This window comes from Schistocerca serialis, chromosome 4, assembly GCF_023864345.2.
Source record: "Schistocerca serialis cubense isolate TAMUIC-IGC-003099 chromosome 4, iqSchSeri2.2, whole genome shotgun sequence".
Taxonomy (NCBI): Eukaryota; Metazoa; Arthropoda; class Insecta; order Orthoptera; family Acrididae; genus Schistocerca; species Schistocerca serialis.
Genome location: NC_064641.1, coordinates 317,371,913 through 317,384,092, shown reverse-complemented (window position 1 = coordinate 317,384,092; position 12,180 = coordinate 317,371,913). Strand labels below are relative to the sequence as shown.

The 12,180-nt window shown below is 38.5% G+C and overlaps 1 protein-coding gene across 1 annotated transcript in view; it reads left to right on the top strand.

The window, feature by feature from the left end:
* Positions 1-12,180, top strand: part of LOC126474025 (gem-associated protein 5) — a 343,111-nt gene that overhangs the window by 275,427 nt on the left and 55,504 nt on the right. Inside the window, exon 19 of the mRNA XM_050101432.1 lies at positions 10,351-10,561. Within this exon, the coding sequence (XP_049957389.1) occupies positions 10,351-10,561 (211 nt within the window). The remainder of the gene's footprint in view (positions 1-10,350; positions 10,562-12,180) is intronic.

Sequence of the window (12,180 nt, the reverse complement as noted above, 5' to 3'; positions counted from 1 at the left end):
ATCTATGGAACAAAACTGAAACAGATTTCTATGACGTCTCCTTCAATTACAACAGCAAATCTGTGGCATCTGTGAACCAGTTACCGATTAGAACTCTTCTGACCACCTAGTAGCACACAGGCATGGAAGATCTCAATCACATTCTTTACCAGGGCTTCAGTTACCTCTCACTCTATCCCAAAATAAGGAATATCCTACCCAAAATCTTACCATCATCACCAAACATAATATGCTGCTTCCCATCAAATCTATTCAATATTCCAATCCATCCTTAAGCTAAAGCAATTCTGCAATATTCAGGTAATGCACCTTTAGACAGTCAAGATACAAGACATGTCCTACACAGCCTTCCGCCACCTGCTACTGTAGTCCAGTCACATGAATTTCCTATCCTATAAAAACGAAAACAATCAATTATTGATCAAATTATTTAATTGGATAGTACTCCCTAAAATCTGATGACTCCATCATTATCCTCCCAGCCGACAAAGGATCTACCACTGTAGTACATGACCGAAACGAATATGTTAGTGAAGGTCTATGCCAGCTGTCTGACACCTCTACATACAGCATCTGCCATCAAGACCGCATCCCTGGGATTCAAACTGACCTGCAGTCCTTCCTTAAAAACTCAGGCCCCTCATAAGGACTAACACCTCAATCCATAGAACTTCTCACCACACCCAAACCACACACCCCAACATTTACCTTCTTCCTAAAATCCACAAACCCAATCATCCTGGTCGTCCAGTAGTTGCTGGCTTCAAAGCACCCATTGAACATATATCTGCCTTAGTTGACCAACATCTGCAACCTATAGTACAAAAACTCCCCTCCTACATCAAAGATACCAATCATTTCATAGATTGTCTGAGTTCCATGCCCATCCCAGTCCCACTACACACCTTGTTTGTCACCATTGATGCGATGCCACTTCCCTCTATACAAACATCCCTCACGTATATCTCTATACAAACATCCCTCACGTATATGGTCTGCCTGCTGCTGAACATTTCCTTAGTCGGTGCCCACCTGATCCCAAACCTATGACATCCTTCCTACTCCCCTTATTCAACTTTATACCTGTACCTGGTTTGGTTTAGGTACATTAATAACATCTTTACTATATGGACTGATGGTGAGGCTGACCTGCTAAAATTCCTGGAATCTGTGAATAGCTTCTCCTAATTAAATTTTGCATGGTCCTGTTCTGAATCCCATGTCACTTTTATTGATGTTGATCACATCCTCACCGAAGGCCAGCTACACACTTCCATTCACATTAAACCTACCAGCAAACAACAGTACTTACATTTTGATGATTGGTGTCCTTTCTGTGTCAAACATTCCCTTCCATACAGCCTTGGCATCCAAGGCAAATGTATTTGTTCAGATGCACACTCTTCACGGAATACACCCCCAATTTCACCTCAGCCTTCACTGCACTTGATTACCCCACCAGCCTAGTTAAAAAGCAGATTTCCTGGGCCATCACATCCAATCCTGCTACTGCTGAGCCCTCCACAAAAAAGCTTCAGAACACACCATTGGTGACTCAGTATTATCCTGGTCTGGAATGGATTAATCAGCTACTTCGACAGGGCCATAATTTCCTAAAATCATGCCCTGATATGAGATCCATTCTGCCTGAAATTTTGCCCTCCAAGCCATAGCTTTCCATTGTCTGCCCCGTGTCCACAGTATTCTTGTCAGACCATATGCTTCTTCTGCACCCATCTCTCTACTGTATGGCTCCTACCCCTGTGACCATCCCCACTGCAAGACTTGCCCTATGCACTCTCCTACCAACACCTATTCCAGCCCTGTAACTGGCAAAACATACACTATCAAAGGGAGAGCCACCTGTGAAATGACGCACCATATATCATCTGTTATGTAAACACTGTTTGGCTTTTTACATTGGCATGACTACCACCAAATTATCATTTAGGATGACTGGGCATAGGCAGAGAGTATATACTGACAACTTGCAATATCCTGTTGCAGAGCATGCTGTACAATATGACATTTGTGACCTCGGCACCTGTTTCATCACATTTGCCATCTGGATTCTTCCCCCCCAGACTCCAGGTTCTCAGAACTCTACAGCTGGGAACTAGCACTAAAACATGTCCTTGGCTCTTGGCACCTACCAGGCCTTAATTTACGTTAATTTCTTCCGTCTCAGCTTTTCTTCACTGTAACTACCCTTCGCTTCACTCCGTTTTAATTTCACCCATCTCTCATTGTCTTTCCTGTCTATTTTTCACTGCCCCCTCCCGCCTCTGTTATGTACATGTTGTGTACATAGTTCCACGTAGTCAGCGTGTACACAACTTTCCCACTAGAGTGCGCCCCGCTAAGCACAACAGCGCAGGCGCAACGCTCGTCCGTCTCCGCAGTACGAGATGGCGCTGCCTTAGAGACGGACCAAATTCTGCTTCCGCCGATCCACGTATTAATATGTAACGCAGCGAATGAGATTGCTGCTTACGTAGAACCTTTTCTCCTCGCGGATCACACTCGCACACTGATACTTGAACGCGCGAGGTATTATAACGAGTGTACAGACCTCCGATTAGTCAGTCTGCATTAGTCTGTACCAGTCTATAGTCAAGTTTCAGTCTGCACCTAAGAAGATTGTCATATTCCTGTACATAGCCATGAAGATAAATGTATAGACACTTTGTCAAGTATCAGAGATATGTGAGAATAAGATTAACGCACCAAGACCAAAGGAATTTCAGATTGTCAGTTGTAAACAGCATCCAAAATCAAGTTACGTAATGTCTATGCTTTTTATTATTTTAATAAATGTGTGTGAAAATTAATCAAGTTCTGTTTAAAGTTGGTCAGCTTCTTGGAGGTCTTTTGCAGCAAATCATGGGTTTCATGTTCCCAAACAATGTTGGAATTTTTATGGATGATAATACACCATGTCACTGGGCAACAATTGTTCACGACCGGTCTGAAGCATATTTGGACAATTCAAGTTAAGGCCATACAAATCACTCAGTATGACCCATCACACATTTGCAGGACATAATCAAAAGATCATTCATGCACAAAGTTCTGCACTGGCAAAACTTTGGCAATTATGGGCGGCTATAGAGGCAGCATGGCTCAGTGTTTCTGCAATGGACTTCCAACAAATTGTTGAGTCCATTCCACGTCAAATTGCTGCACTACTCCGGGCAAAAGAAGGTCCGACATTTATTAGGAGGTATTGTATTACTTTTGTCACCTTAGTGTAAACCAGCTTTACTACAATTAGTCCACAGTATTTAATATGAATGTGACAACTAACAAGTTGCTCATTCACTTCAGTGGCCACTGCCAACTCGTGGAGAATCACAAACTCACCTACCTAATTGGTGAGCCTGCTTAACACCACATCAGTGATTTTAGTAGCTGATTAAATGTGTGTGTGATTTGGTTCCACTTCCGGCGATCATACCTGCTCAACTACCTCAACAGGAAAAAATCTCTGTCTAGCGTACTCTCCATTCTCACAATCCTCTTGGTCTAGACCTCTGCTAATCACCCTTCCCCTTTTAATTTTTCTCTCCATTAATTTTCCACATGACCCTTTCCTGTACAAACCTTAAAAGGCCATGTACCCCTAGAGCTTGGCTTACAGAAATGTTAGTAACAGTGCTACGGTTCTCTCTGTGACAGGTCATGCAGCACTGCTGCATATGTTGAGCTTTTCTGTGCACCACTTGACATGAAGGCTCATTGTGCCACCAATCGCAGAAAAGGCTAGGCACGACATCCACTGTACCCATTGCTGCTATATGAATTGTTACCAAAGTGCTGGAGCAGACATGCCAGTCACTATGAAATATTTCTCATCCATTTTAAGAAAACTAGTAGATTTTTTTTTCCAAGTCTTATAGCCTCACATCTTTGCTTGATGATGGAACTGTTTTTTTTTTTTTCCATTATAGTGAAAGCATTGAAATTAAGTAACCCATTGGACAAAATTTTAGGAGTAACATTGTATTTAAAGGTGAGAGCAGAAAAATATCTACCTCAATTCTCAAGATACTAGTTTGTACATATGGCAGAAGGTTCTTATGCAGCATATATGCAGTGTACCCAGTTCTGTCCATTGTCCATCCTACTGTCTGTATTTCATAAATGATTCAGGATATTGGACCTGTTAAGGACCTGAACATTTTTTTCCTACATTCTTCAAGTGTCTTGATCATCTGTGGTGCTAGCAGGCATGTAAACTTGTACTACTGTCATGAATGTTGGGTTTCTGTCCATCTTGCCTATGATGATGCTAATTGCAGTTGAGTATAGTGATACTAATCCATTGTTTGTGTGCGATCTTCATATAGTAAACATTTGAGGCAGTCAATTGCAAAACTGGTGTTGTCCATTGTAAGAAATTTTAGAGAACAGGCAAACAAGGCTAAATAAATCTTAATTATGACATAAATTGAACTTCTTCAACCAAATAGGAATGCGTAATTTTGATATAGTAACTTGTGAGTAATTGGAAGTATAAATAGATTAGACAAGTTCTAGTACTCACTCTCTGGTGAGATTAGCTTGTCCACAGAAATCTGTGAGGTCGCTTACTTATGGCCTTATGTGAAAGGCAGTCTTACAGAGGTTCAATTTCTTGCACCAGGCTATTGGAAACCATCCCCTATAATGATCACTAATCTCCAAGTTTCATACAAAATGTACTCACTGGCAGAGCATATATTCAGGATAGCTACTAAACTGTTTTGTAGTTATTTCTACTGCAGTAATGGGCAGCGTGGAAGGTAAAAATCGTAGATGGAGACCAAGAGATGAATACACTAAGCAGATTCAGAAGGATATAGGTTGCAGTAGGTACTGGGAGATGAAGAAGCTTGCACAGGATAGAGTAGCATTGAGAGCTGCATCAAACCAGTCTCAGGACTGAAGACAACAACAACAACAACAACAACAACAACAACAACAACAATGGGATTTGCTTTTCTATCCATATAATCGAGGACCCCCCCCCCCCCCCTTTTTTTCCTCAAATGTCGATAAATGCTCAGTTGTTCAAAATTTAGATTTTTATAGTTAAAATTGCACTCGTTGCCAAATACAATCTGTGAAACAGTTTTGTCAGAAGCCAATATTTGGTGTTATTATGGGGTATTGAAAACTATTAGTTTATGCATAACTCTATATTTGCTTTCAGCCAGTTAAAGCAAAAGTTGATAAAAGCAAACTGCGCTTTGCTCCTGGACATCATTGTTGATGATAATGTGAGAATGTTTATTGCAACAACAAAAAATTGGTGAAGTGTGAGGAAGGCTTTGGCCCTGAGGTTTTGAGAATTTCAGCAGTCCCAGGACCTCCAAGACTTTTGAGAATAGTTTAATTTTAAGTTTAAGTTCTTTGTGTAATTTCACATTTGCTATTGCAATTCATGACAAAAAGGAGTTTTGTTAGACAGACAGTTTTTTTTTTTTTTTTTTTTTTTGGGTGGGGGTGGGGGGAATCATATGGTATAATTACAAATTAACAGTTTCCAGATTTTTTTTGTTTTGCTGTAAAATCATACTTCTTGCCAAATTCATGATTCTAGGTCAATGGGAAGAACCATACAGTTTTCGATGAATGAGAATGTGACATAATGGCCGTATCTTTTGATTGACACCACCAAAGAAATATAGACCTTGTTATGTCACATAAATGTGAACATCATACATCTTACCTTTCTTGAGAAAATGGGTCCTTACAGATGGACCACAACAATCACACACACACACACACACACACACACACACACACACACACACACACACACTATTTCCTAGGATTTAATTACACATTAACAATTTTTGGATTTTTACATTTACCTGTACTGTCAAATCTTGCTGCTTGCCATTGCCAAGTTTCATGGGTTGAGGTCAATGGGAAGTACCCTATAGGTTTTGATGAATGAGTTTGCAAATATCAAAATATTTGACATAAAAGGCTATATCTTTTGACTGCATTGATTTGCACGCTTACATTTTCTACACAGCCAAGGAACCTTAGTATGTGACATATTTGAACATGGTATGTCTACCCACTCCTGTGAAAAAAGTTTATTTACTGACAGACTGACAGACAGATGGACAACAAAGTGATCTAGGTTCGTTTTTCTCAGTTAAGGAATGGAACCCTAAAAGGAACATAAACTGTATGCAAGCACTTGTTGCCAGAACTAGCAATAGAAGTAAATTAGTGGTTTACATTAACAACATTAACTCCTGATTATTGCCCAGTTGAAACCAGTTTTCTCATGGAGAAGGAACATCAAGAAAGAAGCAGAAAGGATGAATACTGTTTCAGTAAATTTCAGCATAAGGAAAAAGGCTCACCAGGCAGTACCTTATGTGCCGCAACATCAGGGATGTCCAAAGACAGATTCTCAAAAGGAAATCAATTAATAACCAACTACCAGTCATACCACATTTGCGCAAAAAAGTTCCATGCTGCTGTAATGGAGGACAAAAATTCAAATGTGGATAAAGTATGTTTTGAAAAGGACGGTTGCTACTCATCCTATAATGGAGATGCTGAGTTGCTGATAGGCACAACAAAAGGACTGTCAGAAACTGAGTTTTTTGCCAACAAGACATTCATTGAAAATAGACCACACACACACACACACACACACACACACACACACACACGAGCATGGTAGTTGCATTTGCCTGAGTGCAGGCAAATGCAGCTACCATGCTCGTGCGTGCGTGCGTGCGTGCGTGCGTGTGTGTGTGTGTGTGTGTGTGTGTGTGTGTGTGTGGTGGTGGTTGTTTTCTTGTTGGCCAGAAGCTCACTTTCTGACAGTCCTTTTGTTGTGCCTGTCTGCGACTCCACATCTCCAGTATGTGGTGAATAGCAATTATCCTTTTCGTAATACTGCTTCATTCCATCCTAGATTTTCCATTGTTTAAAGTATGTTTTAATATACAACAGAATCAGCCAATACTGAAGCTCTCCATAAGTGAAGTATTATCTTTGAGACTGGGTTGGCTATACAATGTGTACTTTACAATTTATTCCCAAACACAGGCACAGGAAAGTATTACTTTTCTTATTTAACTTGAAACAAAAGCAGCCAAGTAGCCTATGCTCTGTTGGATTTTCTCAAAAACGTTGAGGCGACCCAGCCAGAAAATGGTTCAAATAAAATTAATTTATTTTATTACTCCTGTGCCAGTCAAAATAAAAATACAGTAATTGTGCACACTAATGAACTTCATGGAATAAATCAGAAAATTTAATAAGCTGGTACATTATTTGCCTTATTGTGGCCATGTCTGTAATCCCGACAGACTGTTTGCTAGAGTGGATAAAGACTACCACAACAGGGAGGATATTCTTTTACTGTCTCAGTACTATAAACTGCTGGAACAACATGGTATTGTCAAAATACTAAATAAAGGTTGAGAAGCAATGGATCCTTAGCCCTTCCCTCTAAGACGCCTTTCCAAATAAGCAGATGCCAGACTGAGATTCATTGGAAGAATCCTAAGGAAACACAGTCCAAAAACAAAGGAAGTTGGTTACAGTACACTTGTTTGCCCACTGCTCGAATACTGCTCATCAGGTGAGATCCATACCAGGTAGGGATGATAGAAGAGGGAGAGAAGATCAAACGGAGAGCAGCGCGCTTCGTTACAGGATCATTTAGCAATCAAGAAAGCGTTGTGGAGAGGATAGATAAACTCCACTGGAAGACTCTGCAAGAGAGACGTGCAATAGCTCAGTACAGGCTTTTGTTGAAGTTGCGAGAACATACCTTCACTGAGGAGTCAAGCAGTATATTGCTCCCTCCCACGTGTATCTCGCGAAGAGAGCATGAGGATAAAATCAGAGAGATTGGAGCCCACACAGAGGCATACCGACTATCTTTCTTTCCACAAACAATACGAGACTGGAATAGAAGGGAGAACCAATAGAGGTACTCAAGATACCCTCCACCACACACCATTAGATGGCTTGTGGAGTATGGATGTAGATGTAGAAGTGTGTGTGCCTTATAAAAGGTCTAACAAGAAGGTATTTTTGTTGGTATTAGACACTTATAATGGAAGCCCTGTAGAGGTACGGAAATCCAGAAATTGCAACCAGGAAGTGAAGAAAGCAGCCACTTTGGAAAAGAATAAAATGAGCAGCAAAGAAGAGAAAAAGTATGTCTTAAAACCTATGACGCACTTTCATGAACCAGAATAATCTGAAGAGTTTTATAAGTGCGTTGTTTAAAAGTTATCAAAAGATTTCCAGTTTAATATTGTTATTGACAGTATTTTGTGTTGTATTTTGATTTGTTGCTATGTTACACATTTGCTTATCAAACGTTTATGGAAAAGTGCAATACTAAAATGTTATATTGAAGTACGTAATTGTATTACTATGCAAAATGAAAAGTAAAGTAGCTTTCTCTGCAGTTATTGTTAAAGATAAAAAAGAAATTGAAAAAATTTGAATGAGTATGTTAACAAAACATTTAACTACCATCTTTACATTTATTGACTTTCGAAAAAACCTGCAGACTTTTTTCTTTTGTCTTAAGATCAACAATGAAAATTTTATACTCATAAACACAGAAGTGTGCCTAAAAATCTGTGTAAATGTTAAATTATCTCATTTATGTAATTAGTATTCTTAAGATTTTAAAAGATGTCATACCTTAAAAATTTACTTTCTTGCATTTATCAATTTTGATGAAAACGCTCCTCAATTATTGTTCGCAAACTACTTGCCATCTGTGAAATATTTCCCCCAAGCATAGTCACCAGACTGTCCATTGAGTGTACACGAAACTTAATTGAACAGTGGTTGGTTTAGTTTACAATACTGTAAGAAGCTCTGACCATCATTAAAACCTTGGACCTCCTTTCTGTAAAGATGATACTCGGCACTTCGTGACTTATCCGTATATAATTTTTGCAGCCTTGCGTGTAACGTACCCCATACTGATGTTGATTTTGTACAGACATATTTTCTGTTTACAGATGTAGTGCCATTTATGCATGCATTTTGTAATTTCAAAAGCCAGATGTAGAGAAATTGACATATTTGTCTGCAAAAGAAATCGCTGCAATCCTCTCAAACTGAATTCATATACTGGATACCCTAATATCTGTTGTTGTGTAGTGATGCAGTTATTAGCTGCACTCACATTTGTTGTGAAAAGAACTGAATTATTCAGTGGTCATTGCTTATGATATTGGTTGTCACTTACTTGTTTTTGTTTTTGCCTAATTGTCTAACCATGGAGAAGTGTAAATTATTTACTGACATGTGAAAAACCAACTTAATTTCAGACCTTCAGCTCAAAATTACACTACTGTGTCTCTTAATAGGTGATTAATTTGTATTCATTGTTTCAAAGTCCACTTGAAATGCCTTCTCCATTCAATTACAGTTGCTAGTCCATTTATCTCCCTAATCAATACCAAAATAAATACTTTCATAATCTGGATTCCCAAGATATAGTTTAATTATGTTCAGATAATTAAAAGATGATCTTTTGGGATATTCTCCTTGTATCCTCAAAATATAATTGAAATGTTCAGAAATTATAATAATCTTGACTTTATATTTGGGGAGCACATTGGGATATTAGTGTTATTTCCTTTTCTAAATACAAATAGAAATGAAATTTTTTCATACAGAACATTGTGTACTAGGTGATTAGGTTATTAATTGCATTATGTAATTAAAAATTAAGGATCTGATCAGTTTTATATTAAAATTATGTGTAATGTAGTAGTCATAAGTGGAAAAAAGAAGATTGAGATAGTTACAACAATGACAATTTTTTCTGAATTGATAGTGTCAGAATGTAACTGCAGTGGCCCAAAGCATAGGCTGGCCATTCCCACTTTGTTTTAAAGTCCTTACTGCCACTGTTGCTGTTGACCGTTCCTTTGGTGGGCATAAAAAGTACAAAAGGTATATAAAGCAGAACTGTGAATTACTGCATTATTTAGCTTCAGACTGACATTATCTGGAAGAAAGAAGACAGAAGCGTTATTGGTAGTTGGTAAACTAAACCTTAGGTTGAGTAACATATTGAATCGTCTATGTTCAGATGAACTTAAAATGTAATGAAAGAAGCTCTGGTAGTGTATGAAAGAAATTCATAGCATGTGTTATTATTTTAAGGTCAATTTTAGATTTTCCAGGATTTACCTATGCATGCAATTTCTCAGATACCTTTTAATTTAGCCATACTCACATTGTCTGGTGAATATGGTGTTTTTCCCCCCTGCATGAAGTAACAGCAGTAGTAATTTTTGTGGTGCTTATAGTTGTTTGTTGTATGTTATGAGCTGAATTAAATATTTGCAGCTTGTTGGCGACAGGTGATATGGTGGATGCAGCTAAAGTGATTGCGAAGCGACCAGAACCAGAGGCTCTGTGCATTGCTGTCCAGATTGCACAGAAAGCAGGGGATCTAGACCTTGCTAATGCTTTTCTAAAGAAAAGTGTGTGTGAATATCTCCTTCATGAGAAGTGGGAATCTGCACTTGAAATGCTTCACCACAACATAAATAACAACGTGAGTGTTGAATTCTGTTGTCATCAAAAATGATAATGGCAGCTCATATAACATTTCCGCCTTCTTGTGATTTGTCCTTTATTTTTTCTCTTATCCCTTTAAATCTTCCTTCAGAAACATTGTACTTCTTGTGTGCAGGTTTCTTTCCCCAGAAAACTTCTCCCCTCCCCCACAACTCTTTTGAGTACGTACCAAAGGTAGGCCGCTAGCCATTCATCTACTTCTACATGATTACATGAGCTACAATCAGGTGCCTGGCAGAGAGTTAATTGAACTGTGTTCAAGCTACTTCTCTACCATTCTATTCACAAACAACAGCTCACAGTAAAAAATGAACACTTAAACCTTTCTTTGTGAGCTCTGAATTCTCTAGTTTTATTATGATGATCTTTTCTTCATAAGCTGGTAGGCGCAAGCAAAATATTTTTGCATTCAGCGGCGAATGTAGGTGATTGAAATTTCATGAGATGTTCCTGACTTTCAAGTAATTACTGGAAACTTTGACCTTTCTGACAGGAAAACACAAACCCAGTCACACAACTGAGGCAATACTCCGTAGGCACACAACTTGATTAGAAGCCACTTGTGAAGAACTGTGTCAAAAGCCTTTAGGGAATCTAAAAATATGGACTCAGTTTGACATCTCCCGTCGATAGCATTCATTACTTCATGAGAATAAAGAATTAGTTGTGTTTCACAAGAACAATATTTTCTGAATCTGTGTTGGCTATTTGCCAATAAATAGTTTTCTTTGAGGTAATTCATAATGTTTGAACACAGTATATGTTCCAAAATCCTACCGCAATGGACATGAGTGATAATGGTCTGTAATTCAGTGAATTATTCCTATTTTCGTTTTTGGGTATTGGAGTGGCCTGTGCAAATTTCCAGTCTTTAGGTATGGATCCTTTGACGATTGAGTTGTTGTATATGATTGGAAAGTGTGGAGCTATTGTGTCAGCATATTCTGAAAGGAACCTATCTAGTATACAATCTGAGCTGAGGGCCTTGCCTTTGTTAAGTGACTTAAGCTGATTTGCTACATAAAGTATATATACTTATAAGTTACTCGTGTTGGCAGTTGTTCTTGGTACAAATTCTGGAATATTTACTGTGTCTTCTACGATTATGAAGTAAGTTCAGAAAACCATGTTTAATTATTCTGCTTTGGTGACTCTGTCATCAGTAACATTACCATTGTTATCACGTATTGAAGGTACTGTTTGCATCTTGCCGCTGGTGTGCTTTACATACTGCCAGAATCTCTTTGGATGTTCTGCCAGATTTCGAAACATAGTGTCATTGTGGAAACTATTAAAAGCACTGAAGATTGCACTAAATTTTGCACTTCTGTAAAACTTTGCCAATCTTGCAAATTTTGCATTCTGTTAAAGTTTGCATGCTTTTTCCATTGTGTTCTGATCTGTTTTGTGTACCTTTTGGGATCAGTACCATCTCTTATTAATTTATGTGGTACATCTTTCTGTTAAAGTTGGCATGCTTTTTCCCTTGTGTTATGGCCTGTTTTGTGTACCTTGAGGGATCAGTACCATCTCTTATTAATTTATGTGGTACATCTTCCTCAATTACAATTGTTACTATTTCTTTGAAGCTAAACC